This window comes from Macaca thibetana, chromosome 12 (assembly GCF_024542745.1).
Source record: "Macaca thibetana thibetana isolate TM-01 chromosome 12, ASM2454274v1, whole genome shotgun sequence".
NCBI lineage: Eukaryota > Metazoa > Chordata > Mammalia > Primates > Cercopithecidae > Macaca > Macaca thibetana.
In genome coordinates, this window is record NC_065589.1 from 112,658,254 (window position 1) to 112,685,808 (window position 27,555).

At 35.7% G+C, this 27,555-nt stretch overlaps 1 protein-coding gene across 3 annotated transcripts in view; it reads left to right on the forward strand.

Moving 5' to 3' along the window:
• DPP10 (dipeptidyl peptidase like 10) overlaps positions 1-27,555 on the forward strand; it is a 1,406,192-nt gene that overhangs the window by 853,176 nt on the left and 525,461 nt on the right. For all 3 annotated transcript variants that reach the window (XM_050751763.1, XM_050751761.1, XM_050751764.1), the window contains exon 2: positions 16,579-16,693. In XM_050751763.1, the coding sequence (XP_050607720.1) occupies positions 16,579-16,693 (115 nt within the window). The remainder of the gene's footprint in view (positions 1-16,578; positions 16,694-27,555) is intronic.

Below are 27,555 nucleotides of genomic sequence, written 5' to 3' on the forward strand. Positions count from 1 at the left end.
CAAACAGATTTAATTTGATAAGTGCTACCATTAGGGATAAGCCAAATGTCATGAGCAGACTAGGGAGGGATGCCTTGGTATGGAGGGAAATCCCACCCCCAGTATTCAACATGGATTCTTTTCTATTTCCCTAAGCGTCAACTAGTCTGAGAAATAAAGGGAAAGAATACAAAAGAGAGAAATTTTAAAGCTGGGTGTCTGAGGGAGATATCACATGTCGGCAGGTTCCGTGATGCTCCCTGAGCCGTAAAACCAGCAAGTTTTTATTAGTGATTTTCAAAAGGGGAGGGAGTGTGCGAATAGGGTGTGGGTCACAGAGATCACATGCTTCACAAGGTAATAAAATATCACAAAGTAAATGGAGACAGGGCAAGATCACAGGACCACAGGACGGGGCGAAATTAAAATTGCTAATGAAGTTTCGGGCATGCATTGTCTTTGATAACATCTTATGGGGAGACAGGGTTTGGGAGCAGAGGATCGGTCTGACCAAAGTTTATTAGGCGGGAATTTCCTCTTCCTAATAAGCCTGGGAGTGCTTCAGGAGACCGGGGCTTATTTCATCCCTTTGTCTTCAACCATAAAAGACAGCTGCCCCTAAAGCGGCCATTTTAGAGGCCTACCCTCAGGGGCGCATTCTCTTTCTCAGGGATGTTCCTTGCTGAGAAAAAGAATTCAGCAACATTTCTCCTGTTTGCTTTTGAAAGAAGAAAAATATGGCTCTGTTCCGTCCGGCTCAGTGGCAGTCAGAGTTTAACGTTATCTCCCTTGTTCCCTGAACATTACTGTTATCCTGTTCTGTTTTCAAAGTGCCCAGATTTCATATTGTTCAAACACAGATGCTCTACAAACAATTTTTGCAGTTAACACAATCATTACAGGGGCCTGAGGCAACATACATCCTCCTCAGTTTACGAAGATGATGGGATTAAGAGATTAAAGTAAAGACAGACATAGGAAATCACAAGGGTATTGATTGGGGAAGTGATAAGTGTCCATGAAATCTTCACAATTTATGTTCAGAGATTGCAGTAAATACAGGCATAAGAAATTATAAAAGTATTAATTTGGGGAACTAATAACTATCCATGAAATCTTCACAATTTATGTTCTTCTGCCATGGCTTCAGCCGGTCCTTCCGTTCGGGGTCCCTGACTTCCTGCAACACCTTGGGAGCCTCATTGAATCATTCTGAAGAAGTTCAAAAGGCAGTCATGGGTGGGTGGGCATGTGTTTGACTAGTAGGTTGACCTAGGAGGGAATATGCTTCTGCTTTTAGAGATTAATGAATGTATTTATCAAATGTGTATTGAAATTCTAATACACATCAGGCTTCATTAATAGTATGGATACATTGAACAAAAGGAATGACATTCAGCTCACATACACAAGTAGGTAAATTTTGGGTTTTTTTTTTTTTGGATTAGCTTTTGTAAATTTACATCTAGAAGGACTGTTGCGGTTTTGTACTCTCTCTTTCTGTTTGTTTTTTGCTTTTTGGGGGGAAGGGGACTTCCAAAATGGTATTTATGACTTTCCTTCTTTGAAAAACAGTTCTTAAATTTACCTTCAAAAATCTCTTCTGAAAACTAGAACAAAATGAAAAATGACTAGGACTGCATCGTTAACCTTATCAATTGTGACTATTAATATGGACTCCTTACACCTATGTAGTTTATGGAGGCGAAGCCTACAGTTGGTTTGAGACAACTATTAAACCTGACCAAATTATCAGAATGCTTTTGTGATGCTAATAAGTATCACCACAAAATGAATCAAAGTTTCTCATGCAGCCAAAGTGGCAATGATTTTACAGGAGGGAGAGGCATGAGGTTGGTTATCTGTTCCTGGCAGATGGGCTGTCCCTCCCCAACCCCTCCTCCCAACACAGACACAGGTTGGAAGGATTTTTTCCACTTCTCTTGGAGAATGAAAATATTTTTAAAAAGCAAAACAAAAGAAAACTCTTAATTTATATTTAAATTACCCGTAATTGAATGAGTCACGCAAAATGAACTTTTAGAGCAAATGTCTTTTGAAAATGTATGAAGGATGGCTTATTTTTAACTAACGGTACTGACAGGACATTCTAGGGACTGCTGCAGATACTGGCTACTCTATTCACAAAGACTAAGGCGGGGAAAAAGGCTCTCTTCAGTAGATGAATGGAAACACTGACTAGCTTTGAGGCGAATAATTGCCTTCCTCACCCATACAAAAATTTCAGCCAGAAAAGTCCTCCTTTAAGCAGAGCACAAATGAAGTGCAATGCATACTTGCACAGATAAAGTGTAACTTACCTTGAGTTTGTTTAATTATTCTTGGTCCATGGGATTTCTGAAAAATTGCCAGAATACTACTTTTCTGCAGATATAGATAAAAGATGCAAATGTTGCTTAATTTCTTTTTTCCTTAATTGCATAGTGGCTATATATAGTATACATGTGTTAGAAATGGCTAATAACCATCACAGAGTAGTAGAGAAGTTAAAACACACACATATTCTTAACATTTCTAATTAAAAGCAGCATAGGAATATTGATTACTACAGTGGAAATGTAATGTGTTATTTCTTTCCTTTTTAAATGCCTATATGGTACTTATTAACATTTTTAATGGTAAAAGCAATAAAAATAATTAAAAGCACATTTAGTTCCTGTTCTGCCTCATTTCATTAATTTCTGCTTTTTTTCTTTTGGAGAAAGAGTTGTAAAATTGATGTCTTAGCTGTAGCTGCCTCTTTATGATATTAGATTTCTGTATGTAAAGAAGGTATTAGAAAAATTTTCTCCTACACACATGGAATCTTTAAACTTAAAATAAAAAGTGACTATGCCTTCTATTTTCAAGCAGAATAAAACTTTTTTGCAATGAACAGAATTGTTTTTCAAAGAAGTTTATTACATTTGATTTTTATCAGAGTTAATAAGTGATAATAAATAAATATGTGGAAAAATAAAATTTTGAGCTAAATCAAATGTGTTTGTTTCTACTTCAGTATGGGTTTTGATGCCTAAGAAAGTGAAATATTTATCTACTGAACGAGCATACATCTTTGTAGCCCCTATCTTTTCCCCTGGCGAACCTTAGGAAAAATGGCACTTGCTCTGGAGGCAGGGAGGAAACTCCAGATCAGACCCAAGTTTCCGGCTTGGGAGGTAGTGGTGGTGGTGAAGGAAGTGCAGTTAGTTAAGATAAGGAGATGAGGTGAATTGCCAAATTTTCCCCTAGACGCTCAGCGGCATCTAAAGGTCAATGGTGTTATGAAGAGCAAATTAGTAATGCTGGCTTTGAACTTAGCTTGAAGCTACAGTGCCACTTGTTCTTTTCATGCAGTCATGTTTTGCCAATGGCTTTACTATTTTCTTAACCTATGTTTGGCATCTTACCTGACTCCTGGGCAATTACAACCTTTAACTAACCACTAGAACAGGAAGTACATTAAACACGCCTTGTTCATCTTGAAGAGAGAGCAGGCGAATGGGGGTTTCCTCAGCCTGGGATAACTTTCTTCTGCCTTTCAGATCTAAGCTCTTTTTGACCCGGATCTTATTTAACTGGGAAACAGCCAGGATAGATTTGATTGTTAGCATTTGTAACATACATCATCAGGGATTTCTCTTCCCTGAATCCTATTACATTTAGCATCTTGCACCACAGTGCTGAGTATTTTTTAAATACAGTTTTCTCTTTTGTTCTTCTAATGTTTAATAAATTATGTGTCTTCCCAAATAGATTGTCATTTATTTTGGGGACAGTAAGTTCATCTAGAGTCCTTCCTTCCTTTCCTACTTTTCTTCCTTTCTTCTTTCATGCATTCCTTCTTCCTTCCATTAGCAATAGGCTGACACCATACTTAGACTTTAAAAATGTGCATGGGGCATGTTCTTTAAGAGTTTACAGATGTTCTAAAACTAACTCTTTCAGAGGAACTACTTTCCTTGACTCAATAACAGTTAATCTTCAAGAACAATTATGTATAGTTTTATTAATTCTTCAAATTTGTGAGATGTGGTTATAAGACTTAATATAGATGAAACAGTTTATAAATAGTTTTCACTCGTATTATTTATTATTTCTTGGAAACCTCATAAAAACTGTATGCAAGTATCTCTTCTATTTTCTATGTGAGCAGCGTGAGCCTGTGTTATATCTAGGAAGTAGATGAGTGGGGGTGGGTTTTGTGACATGCTGGCTGCATCAGATAATGCCGCATGGCATAAGCTGACACACACTGCTGTTCTCGTTTTATGCCTAGGAAGATGAAAGCCTTATCTTAAATCATACAAGTAATTATTAATGGGCAGCCCAGGTGGGCAGACCAGGCTGCCAAGTTTACTATTTTCTATCGCTCTTCAATGAATATTCCACATTAGGTATAGATTATCTGTTGTCAAGAGAGTTTTATATCACACTTTGATATAAAATTAAGTGTAAGAGGCTATTGAGAATCAATATTTGACATTCTAAAAGTAACATCAAGATGATAAAGAAAAAATACTATACTAAGCCAAAAAATAGTTTCTGGGTTTGTTACATTCATCTGTTTCATAAATATAAGTGGATGCGTGGTGCACCAAGAACTTTGCTTGGCATTGCAAATGCAATGAGAAGTAACTATATTCTCTACTCTCCTTGTGGACAAGAGTCTAGTCTGTTAACTAGAAACTACTTCTAGATGATTGGGCTGCAAATATGATCTTTCTGCTATGTTTTGCCTAGAACTTTAGGCAGAATGTAGCAGAAGATTATATATGCAGCCTGCTCATCTCCTGAAATGAAGCTTAAAGATGATTGTCTGGCTTCCTATTCATCCATAGAGGCTTATCAGTCCCAGAAATATGGGGCTATTGTTCCAGTTTGTAGATCAATGACATTCTTTTAATGCTCTTTCAACCACAGTTTATAGTTCCCAGGATGGGTCAACAACTGTACTCCTGGGATGTCTTTTCTATGTTTGAGATGCAGATAGCTAGTTATCCCCCAGTCCTCACAATGCTGAAATGCATCCCTCAAGATTAAAGACCCTATTCCTAACTTTAAGGAATAAGGCTGAGTTTAGTGCTTCAGTCCAAATATTTTGTCAATACTTAGTATGTGCTTTACCAGGTGTTATGGATACAAAAATGAGTGTGAAATAGTCTCTGACCAGGTGGAACTCAGTTTAGACTTGAACATAATTTGGAAAATTACATGTATGGAGGAAGATTCATAAGCCTGATCATGTGTGTTAGGCAAAACTAGTTAGGCTTATAATTTTGCTTAAATAGATTAGATCAATCATGTATGTAACAGAGCTAGTAAATAGATAATTAGATATTAAAATGCAGGTGTACTGGTTCCGAAACCACTAACTCATAATGCGTTTACCAAATTCCTCTGAGTGTAAGATTGTTCATTTTAGCAGTTTCAGAACTGTATCACTCCAGGACTTAATCTCCATGGTAGGTGTTCTCCAATTTGAGTGTGCACAGGAATCATCTGGAGAGCTTGTTACAACAAAGATTGCTCAGTCCTTCCCTCCCTGGGAACTCACTAGGTCTGAGTTGGGGATGAATGATTTGCATTTATATAAGCTCAGGGGTGAAGCTGACCATATTTTGAGTAGCACTGACCTTGGGGAATGTTTCCCAGACTTCAGCACACAGTAGAGTCATCTGGAGAGCCTGTTAAATGTGGCTGTTAGGACTTCCATGGCCGTGGAGATTCAGAAGGTCTGTGATGGGGCTGAATAATTTTTATTTTCAACAAGCTTTCAGATGATGCTGACCCTACTGGTCCATGCATTGCACTGAGCTAAGGCCTTGTCTAAATAGGTAGACAGAAGCAACCTACTGAGAAACCAAATTTTGAAAAATGTGAAGGCTTGATCAAAATATGTACTCTCCTTAGCACAGAGTCCTTTCATCAGAGAAATGGGAAAAAGTAAAAGTAGGAAACTAAATGGCATGAATCTCATGGGCAACTTTAAGAAGCAGTGGCACTCTAAATAGCAACTGACTTGGATATGTATGAGGGATGTGTTACATATATTGGGAGAAGATTGTCTGTCTGAATAATGTAACTGTAGTACCTCTAAGTAGACTGCTTTCTATCTATTTAGAGGTCAATTTCAATTTCTATCCCTCTTTCTAAAAATATCTTGTCCTTGTATTCTGTTCCTAACATTAACATATAAGGTTGATAGAAAATATGGATAATATAAAAATGCTATTGAATGATATCACTAGAAATAATGTTCATGTAAAGAAAAGATGTGGGCCAGCACCAAGGTCTGGGCAAATGCACAATTTTGAGAAATGGGAAAAGTTCCTAGCAAACAACAAACAGGAAAGTATGGTGTCACAGGAGCCAAGAAAACGTTCTCCTGGGAGGCTTCAGCAGTGAAAGGATTGGAATGCTGATAAGAAATATTGTAAGGTGATGGAAAAATTGACTGTCTGACTGGGCTCCATGGAGATCACAGTATTTCTCATTGGAATGTTTTGCACAACCCTAATTGTCCTTCTTTGCAGAATGAAAGTCTTGTGGGAAAATAGAGATTAAAATATAATTAATTCTGTCTATAAATTATATAGACATATATAAGACATATATAAATTCCATCTATAAAATATAACTAATGTGTTTGTGTGCATGCAACATTTTTCCCTGAAATATAGTTTTGCTTCTATATTTTTCTGTTCTTATTCATACCACACATTATTCATTAGCACAGATTTATATTACATTTTGATAACTGATGTCCATCAGATATTATCTCAAAATTATTATTTTATATGATTATTTTTCCATCTAAATTTTAAAATCACTTTATCAGTTAAGAAAAAAAGGATTTTATTTGGATTTTCACTGGAATTACTTTAAATTTGTAGATTAATCTAGGAAGAATGGACACCTTTACCACATTGAATTTTCCTTAACAGGAATTTGAAGATTCTCTACATCCTTCAAGTGGTCCTATAAATTCTGTAATAACATTTTGTGGTTTTCTCTCTTTGAACAATAATACTTTCTAAACACATTTAATATATTGTTTTGCTATTATAAAGTTATTATTTTATATATTTTATTGTAAATTTTTGTTATTTTCAAATGTACAGTTTTTAACTGTATTATTTTTAACTATACAGTTCATTGACATTAAGTACATTCACGTTGTTGTGCAACCATCACCACCAACCAGCTCTAGAACTTTTTTCATCTTATCAAACTGAAACTGCATAACCATTAAAAAGGTAACTTCCCATTTTTTTCCTCTCTTCAGCCCCTAACAGCTACCATTCTGCCTTCTGTCTCTAAGTATTTGACTACTTAAGGGACTTCGTTTAAGTGGAATGATACAGTATTTGTCTGTTTGTGACTGACTTTATTCCTCTTAACACAGTGTTTTTAAAGTTCATCTCTGTTGTAGCAACTGTCAGGATTTCCTTCATTTTCAAAGCTGAATAATACTCATATACACACACACAGGCACACACACCACATTTTGTTATTCTGTTCATTTATCAATGGTCATCTGGTTTGTTTCCACATTTTGCTATTGTGAATTATGTGTCTTTGAACAGAGGTGTACAAATATCTGTTTGTATCACTGCTTTCAATTGTTTTGGGTATATAACCAGAAGTGGAATTACTATGGATTATTAATGATAATCCTGTTTTACTGTTCTGTTAGATGTATCACAATATGAATTTCCAGCTACAATTTCAATGTCGTTTTAAATATTCTCAGTTTTCTTATGTACCATTTTCCTGATTTTCTTTAGTTTGTCATTACTTTTCTTTAGCTCTCAGAGTGTGTTTAAGGCAGTTGTTTAAAAATCTTTCTCTAGTAAATATGAAGTCTTGATTCTTTAAAGTTGGTTTCCGGAGATTTATTTTGATCTTTTGAAAGGACTAGATTTCCCTATTTCTTTATATGCCTTGTGATCTTTCGTTGAAAATTGGGTGTTTGAAAAATAAGACACTTCTTCCAGTCATTGTGGACTGTGTGGAGTGAGACGTTCTCTAAATAGCCCAGCATGAAAGTTGAAGCTTTTCTCAGGCATTTTCGAGGCATGTCTTGCCTGGGCCTGTGTGTGTGGTGTTCTCTCCCGATTGCCCCATAGACAGGGATGCTTTTATTTATTTATTTATTTATTTATTTATTGTGAAGGCTGCTTTGCTATGTTTTATCATCCATCCCTAAGAGTTTCGCCCCTGCTTCTTCCTGCAATTTTGGCTGTTCCTCCGTACTACTCTTTCCATAACGTATTGCCCACAGTTTCTGCATGTCAGCATACTCTTGCAGTTTTCACAAACTATGTTACCCATCACAGTTTTCCATGGCTTCCAAACTGAGATTCAAACTATATATTCGGTTTCATCTGAAAGCTCCAATTGAGGCAAGACAGAAACCAGTCCCACCGGCAGCCCACAGGCAGCCCACAGACAGGTCAGAACTTCGCAAAATAAGTTCCACTGCCCTCCTTCCTTCCTGAGAGAAAAATACTGGAAAGTGGGCTACTTCTGTTTTACTGCACTCACTGTTCCAAGGTGGGGAAGCACAGGAAATAATGCTCTGAAATGTCCTACCTTTTGCACTGTGGCTTTTTCTTGCTGGGGCAGTCACGTGGTTTGAAAGGAGTGAATTTGACTGGTTACCAGAGCTCCCGAAAAGCTGTTTTAGTGAGTCGCTAGTAGTTTACTTGATGATCCTGTGGGGGAATGAGGACCTGGAGCTTTCTAATTTGCCATCTTTCTGACATCAAATCTGTTTGTTTGTATTTTATCTTTTTTAATAGCCTTAGTTGTAGTTTTTAACCCTAAATGTGTCCAGAATCACAGTTGCTTAGTCCTATCTTAGACCTCTAAATCATGATGCTAAAAGTCTAAAACTAACAACACACAATATATTAAGGATAGCTGTCACACTTATTTTGTTTCTAGTTTACTGTTAATTCATCTAGGAGTGTGTATTATTTCGTTTTCACATTATTCTAAATAACTATCTGACACTAGGTAATTTATGAAGAAAAGAGTGTAATTGACTCACAGTTCCACAGGCTTAACAGGAAGCATGACGGCCTCAGGAAACTTACCATCACGGTGGAAGGCAAAGGAGAAGCAAATACATGTTACCATGGCAGAGCAAGAGAGAGAGTGAGCGAAGGGGGACGTGCCACACACTTTTAAACTGTCAAATCTTGTGAGAACTCACTCACTATCATGAGAAGAGCAAGAGGAAAATCTGCCCCCATCATCCACTAGACTCCTTCTCCAACTGATCCCACTAGGCCCCTTCTCCAACATGTTATTTGGGTAGGGCCACAAATCCAAACCATATCCAAGTATGTCACCAATAATCGTAATTATTAGGGAGTGATAAATGCAAATTGCAACTCATATAATTGCCAGTTCTTTCATAAACAAATTACTTATAAACAAACAAACCCAAGCTTAGGCAACAATGCAAGCTCCCATCTCTACACAAAATATATAGAAAAAAAGTAGCCAGGTACAGTGGTACATTTCTGTGGTCCCAGCTACTTGGGAGGCTGAAGTGGGAGGATTGCATGAGCCCAGGAAGTTGAGACTACAATGAGCCATGATTGTGCCACTGCCGTCCAACCTGAGTGCCAGAGCAGGAACCTGTCTCAAAAACAAAAACAAGAAAAACAAACAAACAAAAAGGGCAACAAAAGACACTTGCTTGGCATTTCTAACAAGCTTCCAGCTGATGTTGATGCGTTTGGTCCATAGCTCAGATTTCAATATGAATTGGCATATTTAGCCTTATGTAGGTCAACAGCATAAACCTATAAAGAGCAAAATTTTGAAAAATGTGTAACTTGTAATAAGTTATAAAAAAATTACTTAGCATAGAGTTATCTAATCATAGAAGAAGGATAAATGAGGAAACTGAATGGCGTGAGAACAATGAGCAATTTTAAGAAGCAATAGGCAGAATAAGTATTAAGTGCAAATTAAATATGAGAAATGATCTCCATGATTATATTTTCTTTATTGGTATTCTTAACTAATGTCTTGTAGGAAACCATGATTGTTTCTCCTAATACTAGACGGTAGTCCATAATATTTGTTATTTATACTAAACTCTTACATTCAATTGACTAAAGTTTTATTTAGTATAATTGCATTTATTTCTTTAAATTGAATTTAAATTTTCTTTTTGTGGTATTTTTTTCAGACATACTATTCAGACAACATGATCTTAATAAAAATTTAGAATTTTTTTCTGCCTTTAATATGTTATAAAATATTTTAAATAGTGCAAAAGTTATTTGTTTCTTGGAGGCAAAATCAGATTTTGCCTGCTTCTTTTGGAAACGCCTTGAAAATTATCTCAGTTCCTTTTATGCTTATTAATCTATTATAGCTTATAAATATTGTCAATTATTTTTTCCAGAAGGAAAAAAAAATGAACATTTTGTGGAAATTTCCAAATACCTACATGTGTATTTTTTATACACATTTTCTACTTACTTTTAAAAAACTCCTCTGATTCCTTTTCCACTCCAGATTTTTTATAGTTATGTAATCCCAGCATATCCAGCACCTTTTTTATAGGATGTTGATTGAATGTGCAAAGTGAATGTTTTACATCAGTATAAGAAAATTAATATTTTTCTTCTTTATTTCCCATAACAAAATTTTATGACTTATTCTTTTACTTTTATTTGTTTAACCTTGTATTATATTGTTGCCTAGAAAATTCTGCCTCAGACTTTATGCTCACTGGGAACAGGTCTTATTTTAATTTGTATTCCAAGCTTCATCTTGTGTGGTATTCCAAGCCTTAACACACTCCAGTACATTTTGTTAAATGATAAATGGTATTGTTTAAAGGAAATTTAAATTGAATTTCTGTATCTCAATGCTTTTCAAGCCAGAGCTTGCTTAACGTTTGTTAGGTGTGTTGCAAGAGCATGTTTCTTTAAGATGGAGTTTATTCCGGGTATCTTTTAAAGTTTTAACTCTTAAATTCTGTTTCTCTAATATCATGAGACAATATAGAAACTTTTAAAGTATTTTAACTTTCTTTAGGATATTTTCAGATTATTCAGTATAAATGTCTTTGAACTATTTCAAACCTTTACATATTTGGTATTATTTACAGTTGAAAATATAAACACCATCAGTAAAATAAAATAAGTAAAAAACCATTCAAACTTTTGAGCTATTTAACAGAATGTGAACTGATGGAAGAGGACACCCCAACTTTTTTAAATTTTGAGGCACTTTATTGAACTTCTTTGATAAAACATTAAGATTCTATGTGAAGACATATTGAAACTAGTAAATATAGGGAAGGGATAAAAGAAAAGTGAATAAGTTTTTGAGTGATTGGTATGATTGTGTTAAGAAAGACACTAAGCATCAATGTAAAAAATGTTAATACTCTAGGGTTAAAAAACCTAAGTACATCCTTTCAAGCAGAAATACAGATATTTTGAAGAACCTTCCTTGTGCTTCTTAGAAAGTAGACAGGTGGTTGGAGAAAATCTATTTTTGTTAAAACATACCCACATTGAATCTAGATACATAATTTCAATATTGCAATGATTTTTCCTTATATTTTCTCTTAATATCATGTTTTTTAGACTATTTCAATATAAATGGATTATATTTCTCTTCAGAGTACATATGGCAGATAAATACATTGATGTTTTCCAAAGGAAAGTGCAAGTGGAATACCATTTTTTTAAAAAAACAAATTTTGGTATCCTTTCCTTCCTTATGAAGAAAAGCAAATCAGATAGTTAAGACTTTTTCTTTATTTTGCCAAATAAAATGGTGTATAACCCTTGCATTTTTCCTACTTATTATGCCCAGCATTTTTCTCCTTTCACCTAAACAAATAAAAATGAATTTGAACTTAGATAAACTATCTTTATAATGGTAAGCCTTGTCTTGTAAACTAAACTGTTCTCTGAAGGGTGATGAGTAATTTGTTGGTGGTAGATATAATGTAAATAGTTAGGTTACAGACGCAGTTTAGTTTTGACTATAGCACTAATGTGTCTCCAGGCAATCACAATATTTAATATGATCTGACATTGAACACAAGCATTTCAACTGATGCATCCATCCACTGGAGGGCTCATTTACAAAAGTAGCACCATATATGGATCATTTAATGTTTGTCCCTAAGTTTCTAGACCCCCTCCTTGTGATGTCATAATCTAACATGCACTTTGTTGTGTGGCCAAAGCATCAGATGACCATGTTGCAAGTTCCTAACATGTTCCTTGTCTAAGGTTGCTGCCCAGGATCATACCTGTTCTGTTGGTCTGGCATGTGGAATTGATTACTTTCCGATGTTGGATGGTAGAAAGTCATCAAAGACAAAGTCAATTAGGATCACTTTCATCACCACTTAATTAACTGGTCAATTACTTTCCAAGCACCTATTAAGAGAACGGGAGATTGTTAACTGATGTAAGGAATCTAAAATTGTCTAAGACTGGGTGTAGTGGTTTATGGTTTTAATCCCAGAACTTTGGGAGGCTGACACGGGAGGATTGCTTGAGGCCAGGAGTGTGAGACCAGCCTTGGCAACATAGAAGACCTTGTCTTTACAAAAAATAATAATAATAATAATAATAAACTGAGTGGTAATGGCACTATGCCTATAGTCCTAGCTACTCAGAAGACATAGGAAGGAAGATCACTTGAGCCCAGGAGTTTGAGGTTTCAGTGAGCAATGATTGTGCCACAGGACTCCAGCCTGGGTGACAGAGCAAGATCTTCTCTCTAAAAACATTTTTTTTAATTAAAAAAAAAAAAAATTTCTAAGATGTGATTCTTACATTAAGGAGTTAATAACTTTAAACCCAACAGGGTTGTGATGGATCTTTACACGTGGTTTTAAGCAACACCGTCACTACCATTCACCATTATGATGATGATGATGATGATGTCGTTCACTCATAATATTATGAATGATGAGAAAGAGTGCAAATGTATTGAGGGAGAACATTCCAAACAGTTCACTTAGTGTAAACTTTCTTATTGTATACTTAGGTAAGAGTTTTTTTATGAATTATTTTATTTTAATCCTTCCAACACTTAAAAATAATTATCATTGTTATTCCAGTTGTTCAGGTAAAAATATTGAGGCTCAGGATAATTTAGAAGTGTGTTTGCAGTCTACTAGCTCTCAAGTAGCAGAGTTGGATTCAAACTTACTGGTACAATGTATTTTAGGCATTTTTTTTTTTCCCCAGAGAAAGGAAAGTCATATGTGGCTTGCATAATTAGGAGAAACTCCCAAGAGAAGAGACATTTGAGCAGGATGTTGAATGACTGACAGTGTCTAAAACTGGATGCATATGAAAGGGATTGGATGGAACAGAATTAGGAATGGAATGGTGATGTGAAAGTTGAAGCACCTGAGGCAAATGTAAGGAAATGGTAATCAGAGCAGCATGAAATACAAGATTCTTTCTCAGAAGTAGATTGTGCTGGCTGGGGAAACAGGAGCATGGATATAGATAATTGTTTTTTCTAGACTCACACATTTGTGTTTGATTCTTTAGCTAGCGTAGGGATGTTAAAGAACTTTGGAGAAAAAAGTAACATAAGTAACATCATGCTTTAGAAATGTAATGGTAATAGATATAAGGTGGATGGAAATGGGAGAATTATATTACGTTCATTAAGTCAGCAGTTCTCAAACAGGGACTTGTATATGCCTTGAGCATTGATGAGTCATTTCAGAGGAACCACACATTCTTATGTGCATTACTTTATGAACATAAAAATATGTCTCACTCAAATTTGTTTTACCGCCTTTTAAATGGTGGACTTCCATAGTCAGTTGTGACTGGGAAAATACACATTTATTTGCAAAAATTAATGAATTCAGGATAGCATTACTGAATTCCAAATATTACTGTGCATTTTCCCAAATAAAAGGTATTGATGTACAGTTATGTATGGGTCCAAATAACTTACTGATTTATTGATTCTTTAATGTACTTGTTCTAGAAATATTTATCTTTACAAATGGCATTATAGTGGTTAAATGTGATCTTTATAATCAAATTTTATGAACTAGAACTCCAGCTTTCTCACTTATTGGCAATAAATGGATATGTTACTGATCTCTTCAAATCCCATTTTCTTATCTGCAAATTTGTGAAGATGACACTTATCTTACATGATTATTTTAAGGATTATGTGAGATTGCAAATCTAAAATATGTCAATACCAGATACATAATAATATATATAAGCTATTATTACTCTTTGTTAGACTATGTCTGGTAGACATTACATGGTTTTATTATAGTCACAAACTGAAGAGTACAGTCAAAAGTCATTTCTCAAATAGTTTATCATGAGTTGGAGTGACAACCTATCAAAATCATAATCAGTCAATTTCAGTTTATAATTTTTTCTTGATTCTCTTACTGAATTGAAAAGTCAGTTATAATTGCTACATTTCTATTCTTTTTCCCTTTTCTTACATTGTGAAACAACAATACATGCTTGCTTCCCTTAGAGTTAATAAATAGGGAAATATTTATGGTTCTTGGCCCAGATACTCATTTGCTGTTGGTTACTGCCCCTGTTTTCACTGTCTCAGTTCTTGACATGAGTATTTCCCAACTTTCAGACCACTGTAGGCTTTGATTTACAGCAGCAACCTCTCTCGTTCTGTCACTCTACCTTCTGAGTAGCCTCGAAGTAGGGCATTACTATAGAGAATCACCAATCATCACAGCACACACATTCTGACAAAGAAACTCACCTAGAAACCTGCAAGAACGTTGCATTCCAGATAAGGGTTTATGTTCACAAGACAACTATTGATCGTCTTTATATCACTTCTCTAAAGCTGATAATTTGGGGGACCCACTGTCTTGATTTACGTGGAAAATATGGATGAAAATCCTAAAGTGCAAGAGGAATAGAAGTGTTGGATAATAAGCATTATTTGAAAAAGAGGTGTGGAGCAAGTCATTTAAGCAAAAGTGGAATTGATCTCTCCTGGATTTGGTTTATCAGAATGAAAGACTAACTTAAAGTCATTTATCTGAGAAGGGAAACAGCAAACAACAAAATGCCTCCTATGCATGGTTTCTTCTTGTATTTATTTAGAGTCTAGTTCTTTAAATCTGATGGGTTTATGGCACAATTCAACACCAAAATAACTATATGAATATTGGCTTCAGTGTTTTAATCTGTGAGTCACTGGAACTCATGTACAATTTATTAAATGTTTGCTATTCTGTTTATGTTTGTTTAAAACAAAGCTGCTGTCTGTATGGCTTCTTGGGTGATTTGTGCACATGTTGTGAGCTGGATACTTTCATGTTTTGTGTCCTTTATCACCAAATCGGTTAGCCATTTCTGAATAAAGAGGGCTGTATTGAGAAAGGATGAAAAGCAGGTGGAAAATGGAGTAGGAAGAAAAAAAAAAAAAACCAAGAAGCTCAGTGTTTTATAAACTCTGTTGCACAGAAAAGCTGACATTCGTTTCAAATCAATGTGATCTGTGCTTTGCTTTGGTGAGTTATGCCCACACATATCTAGTAAACACAGTCGAGCACAGATCATTGGAGGAATGAATAGCTTTACCACATGCATTGTGAGAGATGTACAAGTTTATCTTCCTCGTCAGCCATACTTTTTGCCAATATCATGCATGTTGCCCAGCAAGCGTCATTAACCACTGATACAGAAGGACTCATTTAGTTTAGTTACTACATCCTGTTGGTTTTTATGAGTGGTGGGAGAACTGTTTTAAAAAGACCCGTTTGGTTAACAAATGTGTGCTGCTCTGTGGTAAGGGACATTTTGAATGATTTTCCCATTTCTTTTTCTTTTTCTTTTTTTTTTTTGAGACGGAGTCTCGCTCTGTTGCTGAGGCTGGAGTGCCGTGGCCGGATCTCAGCTCACTGCAAGCTCCGCCTTCCGGGTTTACGCCATTCTCCTGCCTCAGCCTCCCAAGTAGCTGGGACTACAGGCGCCCGCCACCTCGCCCGGCTAATTTTTTTTGTATTTTTAGTAGAGACGGAAGTTCACCGTGTTAGCCAGGATGGTCTCGATCTCCTGACCTCGTGATCCACCCGTCTCGGCCTCCCAAAGTACTGGGATTACAGGCTTGAGCCACTGGGCCCGGCCTGATTTTCCCATTTCTGATCTTTTCCCCATCCAGTTAGAAAGTAGTCCATAGTGCTTCAAGAACATTTGTATTTACATCTTTATTGTAGGTCCCATTGTAGCAAGAATAAATGTAAATGGACTCACTCTATTTCCATGATTATTTTGCAGAGTATTTTGGCTATCATCCTGGTGTTTATAGTCAATGCATTTTTACACCATCTACATTTTGGACAGCAAGCATAAATTCTGCTGGTTTATCTCACAGAGAGATCAGATTACCCCCCAAAAGATAGCCATTTATAATACGTGCACTTTTGAATAATTAAATGAACTACCGAAGAGGAAATGGATTCTAATCAGCTTTCAAACTGTGATTGAGCCAGGCACTGAATCATTCCTTTATGAATACATTTCTCTTGGAGCATGTATAATTACGAAACTTTTTTTTCTATCTCGGTAGGAACTGGGAAGTAACAGCCCTCCACAGAGAAACTGGAAGGGAATTGCTATTGCTCTGCTGGTGATTTTAGTTGTATGCTCACTCATCACTATGTCAGTCATCCTTTTAACCCCAGGTAATCTGTCTTTATTCCTCTCTTATGATGGTATTGTGGATGATAATTTCACATTCAAATGCCTTAAGAGGGTAACAATATGTGGTATCTTAGGGCACATTAGCATGGGTTGGAATTTGGAAAAAAAGCATAATCAGACATTTTGCAAATGGCACAATAATTCTGCAGTTCAAATATCATGCAGGATATTTTGGGAAGCTGAAAATGTAAAATATATAAGTTGAGAATGCCAAGGAGATTTTTGGTCTCCATTGCCACTTACAGACTTACTATGTGTTAGTTTGATAAATGCAGAAGACATTTGACTTTTATTGTGGGTTGAAGATGAGGGAGTGGCATCTGGAAGTTTCTATATATAGGTGATAACCCAACTGTATGGAAATGGAAGAGAGGAATTGTTGGAAAAAGAAAATCAGATCGAAAGAGAGTGATCTAAGCCTCTATATTTGGACACCTCTTTCTTATGCCTTCTTTTCCTTCCTTTCCTTAAAGTTTTTACATTCTAAGTTTCTACCCTATCTAAAGAACCTTTGCAAGTTGCGCTTGCAATGATTTTTGAACTGTGTTCTTCAGATTAAAGAGTTTAATACTCATGTGGAAATTATCATTGTGCTTCTTTCTGGGGACTATTTCAATACCCAGGAGATTTATTAGTCTTTAGTAGGTACTAATAAGGAAGGCAGAGATAAGGGGATCACTTTTAAACTCCCCCAGTTGTCTTCCAGATACATTTGGCATGTTGCTGCAACCCACCCACGCAACTGTTTTTCTCAAAGACTGAACACCTACATATGATACAGTGTTATGAAAAATAGTCGTTTCCGGGATAGGATTGAATGAATCCAAAAATCAACTGATATTTTAAAATTATAGCCTGTTGTTGAATGTTACTTATTTCCACTTCAGGTTTGTCTTAGTTTTGTTATTTTATGAGCCCCTTAAGCACACTGAACTTATTTCCTGATGTACAAAATACGATTAACGATAACTGTTTTTCAGAGTCATTTAGTCAAGTAATTTTGGTGACTAATTATACAAATGGCAGTATCAATTGTTTCAGTGAGACACTTTGTGAAATATACCATCTTTGTAAAAATATTGACTTTGAAATGTATAGACTGCTAAAAATACAGTTTTTAGATATTAGTTAACGTGAAGAGGTTGAGAAAGAAATTAAGGGAGATAGTAAGGAGGAAGGAGGAGAGAAAGGTAATTGGAAAAGAAGAAAGAAAAAATGCCCTGGTAAAAGTTGGCTTATCCAGCATTCTCCCCAGAAACCTTTTCTTAACTGCCTCATTCGTACATCTGCAATACAATGTAATTGAGCAATATGAGGGCTCTAAGTTGCTGCACAATGCCAAGAATCTTTGTTACAGGAAGATGAGTTTCAGCATGGTGTTTCACTTAAACATATGAAGTTTAACATAATTATAAAAAATGAATGAGTTGATATTGAGGCCTTCTATTGATGGCTCTTAGCCAGATGGAGGTATTCATGTCACAATTCCTGTGTATTTCTCTTGAACTCTTTTCTTTCATCTTGATTCTAGCATCCTTGGCCCAGTGATTCACTTTCTCAGGTTTTCTTATTCCTCACTGAGGCCATAGTGATACTTTGGCATCCTTGAGAGTTCGATACAAGAAAGGCCATATAGAGTTAGCCACTCACTAAATTAAGCCTCCTCTGCTCAACCCTTTCAATTTTTTCCCAGTATAAACCACAGTGATGAACCATAATTGAGTTCATTTTGTCCTGCACTTATTCATTTATTAAAGCAAGAGCAAGCATGACATACCTCAGTTTGAGTTCTGCCTCTGTAATATACTAGTTTTGTACAATTTGGCAAGTTATTTAACCTTGTCTCTCACTTTACTCATCTGCATTTTAAGTATAATATTTAGTCCAAACATTTCAGTATTATTATGGAGGTTAAATGAAATAATGTAGTCTGAGAGTTTATTTAGCACAGTGCCTAGAACTGCTACTGCTTTTCCTTTGATTATTGCTATTATTCAGTACTTATTCACCACCAGAAACCATGGCAAGTAGTGTTATAGAAAGAATATTTCCCAGAAAAGGTATAAAACCTCTCAGGAATATACATGTTTGTGACTTCAATTTCAGTTATGACAAATGGAAAGTTATGACGAATAGAAAATATTTAACCTGGAGTTAGTCTTCTAGGGTGAAATTATTCGTGCATTCATTCATCCCATAGGTAATTATGGAGTTCTTACCACCTTCTAGGTGCTCTGGTAGTTGGCCCTGCACTTTTGCTATTTTATGTCTTTCACCTCCAATCCCCAGTTACAAAATGCAAACATTTAGAAAATATACATATTTAGAACACCCACAGCCCCCCAACCCAGACTTAATTTCATATGATATTAATCATACAAATAGAAGTGGCATTTATTTATTTATTATGTTTTGTTTTGAGATGGGGTCTCGCTCTGTTGCTCAGGCTGGATTGCAGTGGCACAATCATGGCTCACTGCAGTCTTGAACTTCTGAGCTCAAGTGATCCTCCCACCTCAGCCTCCTGAGTAGCTGGGACCACCATGCCTGGTTATTTTTTGTTTTTATTTTTGTAGAGATAGGGTCTCTCTGTGTTGTCCAGGTTGGTCTCAAACTCCTGGTCTCAAACAATTCTCTTTCCTAGGCCTCCCAAAGTGCAGGGATTACAATCATGAGCCACCACCCCCAGGCCACAATTATTATTTTGATTTACAGTTTACCAAGTGCATTTCACATACCACGTGTTCAAATGTCTTCAGATTTCACTATTATTATTGGTAGGGTCATTATAAAATAAAAAAGTAAATAATTATGCCGGGGTGGAAAAGGTACTGCTATAGGAAGCAGACACCTTACTTTATAGAGAGAGTGCTCTATGCTTTTTGTAAACTCAATGCCATCAAGTGCCTAGAAGATTATATAAATTGATGAAGTGGGCAAGTGTAACAACAGTGGTTAGAAATTTGAGTTGTGACCCAGCGAAATGGCAGTGCAGTTACATGGCCTTTATGGTGGGCTCAACCCAAACATGTCAGAGTAATATATAAGGCCAGAAGACTAATGGTTTGCAGCTCAATACTTCAGTCTTCAGCCTGGAAGCATTTTTAGAAATTATCTAGTCTTGCCTCTCTCATCGGACAGGAAAAATATCTGAGTTTGTTTAACTTTTGGGGTGAGAACAAGAATATGCATCAAGGCCATGTTCCCTCTTGATTTTGCATGTGTCTGTGGCTGTGTGTCTGTGGTCAGGCTGCAGTGCTCCAATTGCACCAAGCCTTTCTCTTCTAACCCTCAGGCTTGAGTTCTCTCAGCGGTGCTAAAACAGAGCCACAAAGAAAACCTCCAGCTGGAAATTCAAAATACAGCATCATCCTTCTGATCTTCCCTCTGTCCACCAATATGTTCTCAAGGCCTAGCTTTCTAAGTAAAACCAGTCAAGCAGGTGGAAACTTTCAACCAAATAGAGAAATCTATGTCAGGAGGGGAAGCTTCTGATTGTGGAATTTCAGCAAGACACTGGGACTTTTAGGACAAGGCCTGCCTCTAGAGCAACTCTTCTAATAAGAGTGGCAGTCAAGCCGGACGCAGTGGCTGACGCCTGTAATGCCAGCACTTTGGGAGGCTGAGGTGGGTGGATCACGAGGTCTGAAGTTCGAGACCATCCTGGCCAACATGGTGAAACCCTGTCTCTACTAAAAATACAAAAAATGAGCCAGGCGTGGTGGCATGAGCCTGTAGTCCCAGCTACTCGGGAGGCTGAGGCAGGAGAATTGCTTGAACCTGGGAGGCAGAGGTTGCAGTGAGCCCAGATTGCACCACTGCACTCCAGCCTGGCGACAGAGTGAGACTCTGTCTCAAAAAATAAAAAAGAGTGGCAGTCCTAAATTCATATAGCTTTTATAATTATATAACCCTGGACTAGTCACTTACTTCTATGGCTTCAGTGTTTCATTGAAGACAAGGGCATCTTTGGTTTGCTAGAATGGGAAGTGATCTCTTGAAGTGTGTTATAACTCTAATGTCTATTGTCTAATATATTAATAACAACTACCAATGATAATGCCTTGTCTAGTGGCTTGTCAACGATAATAATGCCTTGTCTATGGTGGGCTCTTTCACTAAAATTCATCAGAGTGAACAGGCAACCTACAGAATGGGAGAAAATTTTTGCAATCTACTCATCTGACAAAGGGCTAATATCCAGAACCTACAAAGAACTCAAACAAATTTACAAGAAAAAAACAAACAACCCCATCAAAAAGTGGGCAAAGGATATGAACAGACATTTCTCAAAAGAGGACATTCATACAGCCAACAGACACATGAAAAAATGCTCATCATCACTGGCCATCAGAGAAATGCAAATCAAAACCACAATGAGATACCATCTCACACCAGTTAGAATGGCGATCATTCAAAAGTCAGGAAACAACAGGTGCTGGAGAGGATGTGGAGAAATAGGAACACTTTTACACTGTTGGTGGGATTGTAAACTAGTTCAACCATTATGGAAAACAGTATGGCGATTCCTCAAGGATCTAGAACTAGATGTACCATATGACCCAGCCATCCCATTACTGGGTATATACCCAAAGGATTATAAATTATGCTGCTATAAAGACACATGCACACGTATGTTTATTGCAGCACTATTCACAATAGCAAAGACTTGGAATCAACCCAAATATCCATCAGTGACAGATTGGATTAAGAAAATGTGGCACATATACACCATGGAATACTATGCAGCCATCAAAAAGGATGAGTTTGTGTCCTTTGTAGGGACATGGATGCAGCTGGAAACCATCATTCTTAGCAAACTATCACAAGAACAGAAAACCAAACACCGCATGTTCTCACTCATAGGTGGGAACTGAACAATGAGATCACTTGGACTCGGGAAGGGGAACATCACACACCGGGGCCTATCATGGGGAGGGGTGGGGGGAGGGATTGCATTGGGAGTTATACCTGATGTAAATGACGAGTTGATGGGTGCTGATGAGTTGATGGGTGCAGCACACCAACATGGCACAAGTATACATATGTAACAAACCTGCACGTTATGCACATGTACCCTAGAACTTAAAGTATAATAATAATAAATAAATTTAAAAAAAAAAGAAAATATATTTAGTGGGTTGTTTTCAAAGATGAAAGTGTACAAAAAGTTATTTAGTCAAAGAAATGTTTTAGAAACTGTTTTACTCAAAATAGCATAACAATTTGCAGATAAGTGCTAAGGAATGCACGCCTATAACCAGAGAAACTCATGTTCATTGTAATTTTGGTTTGATTGCAAATTTATTACAGAAGTAATTTGACACATGTGCCTTAATTTCTAAAATTATCAGACTCTTCATTGCCTTGTGAAGAGAAGTCCTAACTATTTTTGAAGAATAGGCTATTCGAGTATTTCATTTTATAAGTATTTCTGAAAGGAACAAATTATTCATTCCATTTTTTTAATTACAGGGTGGACTTATTCAGATGCACTGATGAAGCCTACATTATATTTTCTGTTGAGTTTGTTTAAAGAAAAATAAGTTATCCACATTTATTTTGAGAATATGTTAACTATAAGATCAATAATTATACTCTACAAATATATAAGAGTACATTCATGCTTAAAGTTGTGGAAATCAGTCTAGTAAAGCTATGCTTCTACTTTACAATCTTATTTTTTACATTTAATATGTAGAATAAGAAGGACTATACTTGGCAGAACATTTTGTACAGAATACAATTACAAATTTTGGCCTGTTTTAAGAACAAAGGTGCATATTTTATGAGTCAAAATGCATTTGATATAGGATAGTCATCAGGCTCTTTAATACATCCACCATATTGAAATAGCCACCTGAGGACTGTGTGTACTCCACAGTTCTTCAGCAACAATGATCTGTTGCCCTTTGACTGTGTCTGTAATCAGTCAATATCAAGACAGAGTCATCACACTGATTATCTGTCATGGCTGACTAAGGATAAAATGGGAATGCACCAAAATGTGGTCTTCATTGTTAGCTCTAGCTCTTGTTTCTTTTGGAAACTTCCCAGTTACCCTCTGTTACAATAGAGGGATTCATTCCTTTAGTACACTTTTTAGGTGTGCACGGTGGATGGTCTTTGCAGGTTTATCAGAGTATGAAAGAAACCAAGCATTGATGTAGGAATCATGAGAGCTCGGCTTTATCTCAGTTAAACAAGAATTTAATAGTAATTTTTCGTTTCTACAATAGAGATGTCTTTATTTTCACTTCTAGAAGTATCTCTAAGATTAAGAATTTTAAACTACTTTTGTTCGCCATGTTGGGTAATAACTTACACAGGTTGATACTACCACAGTGATGTTGATGGTTAGATAAGTCTTTAATATCAGATATGGATTACATCCATGAAACTATGCTCAATTAGTTCATTTGAGTCAGAACATAGAATTAAGGAAGTGAAGGAAATTAGAGAAACGTAGGCAGCCCTATTCAGAAAAATCAACAAAAGAAACCAAAGACTACATGACAGCATTTAAGGGATTATGCCTTTCTTACATCAACTTAAATGTACAGTGCACACAGTCATCTCATTTAACCCTTATAACACACCAGTTTAAAGGAAGTAGAGCAATTTTCTACATAACACAGCTAAGGTCAACAGCTTTGGATGACTTCAGTAGCTAGTTTGTGGAGAAAGTATAGTAGATAGAGTGATTAAATTGACCTTGGTATTAGACTGACTTGAATTCATCTCCTAGCCTTGTTATGTGCCCACAAATATGATGTTGAGGTAAAGAATTCTCTCTGTTCCTATTGTTAAGACACCAGATTAAAAAAAAAAGACTTGACCCTTTGAAAGAGGGCTTTAAAAAGATTCATATGTCTGCGCGCGCACACACACACACACACACACACACAAACACACACACACACACGTAAAACTCATTTCCTAGAAAGCATTTAACAAAATTAAGGACTTTATTGAACTGATGACAGCTGATCTGTTATTGTTATGCAAAAACTCAAAGTGAATTCACTCTAGTTACTATTTTGCTCTAACAAAATGACAGCTCCTGGTATAGTTAGTTAAAATGTTGTGTTGTACTATATTGCAAACAATATCTTGGCCTCTATAATTTAATAGGTGTCATTTAAGCACCTGACCTGTGTTTTCAAATGTCAAAGCAATGATTAAACTATCCCCATTATGCTTTATGCGGGGAAAATAATGTTTTACACATTTTTAGATTTGCACTACTTGTAAACATCGGCATCAACCAAGATGCACATTGTTTATTTTGTTGAATTAAGACAGGAGATGTGTTGTATTGATAGACATAATCTAATGTGTCTCTGCTTGTTGTTTTCAAGAACAGCACAGATTGAACACGGATTTCAGTGTAGCATTACCCAGGCATAATCAGGCTGCAGAGAAAACAATGACAGATTCTAACAGTTTCCCCCTGGATAATATGGATTGTTGTTGCCTTTTAAAATACATTTATCTCTGATGTTGAATGAAAAATAATTTTCTCTGGCATTAATGGAATAAAAGTAGTTACTTTTTTGTCTTTCCTTTAAAGTTTCATTTATATATTTAAGCCATATTTGATTCCCTTAGTTACCGTCATAATGTTAGAGTGTCCAATGAGATAACTGATGAATTTGGTTTACATTATAATGTGTTTAGTTTTTACAAGAGTCAGAAGAGAACTTATTAACATTTATGTATACCTTCTTTTGCCAGATGTTGTACTAAGTGCTTTCCATGTACTATTTTATTTTTTCTCACATCACTGATATTGCATCTATTTACATTCTAGAGTATTCATTTGAGTCTTACAAGTTGAAGTAAATTGACTAATTTCACGCAACTAGAAGTCAGAGATGTTGGATCACTATCTCAGGCACTTTTGGCTTTGGCATGTGTCATAATCCTTGTAATATAAGTTAAGACATATTCTTGTACACATGGAAGACAGGGGCCAAAATATTTTAGAAAAATAAATTTCCCTTTATTCTTTTCCATGAGTTTTGTAATTAGTAAAGTAATTCTGTGTATTTCTAAAAGGGAAAACATAGCAGAGAAAGAATTCAACTAAGGATGGAGGTGTAAAAATTTGGACAAGGGGCAGAAAGGGAGGAAGTGACAGAAGTGGGAAGTTGAAAATCATAAGTGTAAATTCTGTATGTATTTTTATTTCTGGTTTCATAATTTTTCAGAACCTCAAAAACCCACGATAAAATATAAATTCACATTTTCTATCCTAAACCACATTATATAAAATTATGTCATTGTACAACTTTAATATTTTATCATATATTTTATATGCTTCTTCCTAATAGAAATTTGATTTAGAAATGTGGTATTCTGGCCTCTAATGTATGATTAGATAGCCTTGTCTCTGAGAAGTCAGGTTTCCATAAAAGAGAGAGTTATGATGCGGTTCGATGGCTCATGCCTGTAATCCCAGCACTTGGGGAGGCCAAGGCAGGAGGATCACTTGAGCCTAGGACTTCAAAACCATCCTGGGCCACATAGTGAGACCCCATCTCAACTAAGTGTTTTAAAACAATTAGCCAGGTATGTTGGGACATGCTGCTCAGGAGGCAGGAGGATTGCTTGAGACTGAGAAGTTGAGGCTGTAGTGAGCCATGATCATGCCACTGCACTCCAGCCTGGGCAAGAGAGCATGACTCTGTCAAAAAGAGTCTCTTATCTAGTTCCAAAACATTTTCATCATCCCAAAAGGAAACTCTACCTTTTGGAATTAAGCAGTTGCTCCTCATATCCAACTCCCTCATCCCCTGGCAATCACCAATCTACTTCCATTCTCTGAAGATTTACTTTTTCTAGGTATTTCACATAAATGGAATCAAATAATATGTTATCTTTAGTGTCTAACGTCTTTCACTTTTCATGTTTTAGAAGTGCATCCACCAAGTCACTTATAACAGTGTTTCATTCCTTTTTATGGCTCATAGCAATCCATTGTATGCATGTTCCACAGATCGTGCTACTGTGAACCTGTGTGTATTTGTTTGAGTCTAGGTTTTTAGTTTTTTGAGGTTATATACCTAGGAATGGAATTGCTAGGTCACATGGTAATTCTGTGTTTAAATGTCTGAAGAACTATTTGCCGTAGCAGCTGAACCATCTTACATTCCCAACAGAAATATTCATGTGTTCCAGTTTCTCCAAATGCTTACAAACACTTGCTCTTTTCTCTTTTTTTTTCATTTATGGGCATTCAAGAGATATGAAGTAGTATCTCTTTTGGTTTTAATTTGCATTTCCCTAATAATTAACAATAATAACTAAGCATCTTCTCATGTGTTTATTGGCCATTTATATATCTTCTTTAAAGATATGTCTATTTAAGCCTGTTGCCCATTTTAAGGGACTTGCTGGTTTTACTGATAGTGAGTTGTAGGAGTTCTTTATTCTAGATATTAATCTTTTGTCAGAAACATTTTCATATACTTTTTACTATAATGTAGGTTATCTCTTTATTTTCATAATAGTTTCATTTGGTGCACAAAGTTTTTCATTTACCTATTTTTTCATTGCTTATGCTTTTGATATCATATCTAAGAATACATTGCTGAATCCAAGGTCACAAAGATCTATCTTTTCAGTTTTTAAAATAAGTTTATGGTTTTAATTTACCTACATTGCTCATTGATCCATTTTGAGTTAATTTGTTATATGGTGTGAGTTAGGGAGTCTAACTTTAATTTTTGCATGTGAACAATCATTTCACCAAGCACCATTTATTGAAGAGACTGTTCTTTCCCAATTATGATAGTGTGACCCTTGTTGATTGTTCTTGGTTATAGATATATGAGTTATTTCTGGGCTTACAATTTTACTTCATTCATCTCTATGTCTATCCTGATGCTGGTACTGCATTGTTTTGATTACTGCAGCTTTGTGGAAGTGTTTGAAATCTGGAAGTGTGACTGTTACACTTTAAAAATACGTATATTGTTTTGCTATGAAGAGCCCATCACAGTTCCATATACATTTGAAAATTAGCTTTTTTATTTCTGCAAGAAAGCCAGTTGGAATTTTAATAGTAATTGCATTGAGTCTGTTTTTGCTTTAGGTAATATTACCATCTTAGAAATATTAGTGTTCCAACTCATAAATATAGAATGTTTTTACATTCTTGAAATAATTTAAATAAAACAAAAATCAACATTTTGTAGTTTATAGTGTAAAAGTCTTTTATACTTGGTTAAGTTCATTTCTAATTATTTTATTCTGTATGATACTGTAAATAGAATCTTAATATTCTTTTCTGATTAATCATTGTTGGTGTACAGAAACACAACTGATTTTTGAATGTTAATCTTATATTCTTCAACTTTGCTGAAATCATCTATTAGATTTAGCAGCTTATTGTAGATTCTTTGAGATTTTCTATGTATAGAGGATCATACCATTTGTGATCAGAGATAGCTGTACTTCTTCATGTCCAAATTGACTATCTGTTAGTTCTTTTTCTTGTCTAGTTACTCTGGCTAGAACTTGCAGTGCAATGTTAGATAACAATGGTAAAAGTGGTTATTCTCATCTTATTCCATCATAGGTGGAAAGTTTTCAGTCTTTCTTCATTGAGTAGTCTTAGTTTGTTTAGATAAAGATTCTTTACATTATTGAGGAAGATTCTTTTTATTTCTAGCTCTTAAACTATTTTTATAAGGAGTGTTGGATATTGTCAAATATATTTTATCAATAAATTTAAATGATCATTTGTTTTCCTCCCTTTTCTATTTTATGTTGTAGTACATTGATTTTCTTTTGTTGAGCCACTCTTATACTCCCGGAATAAAACCCACTTGTTCAT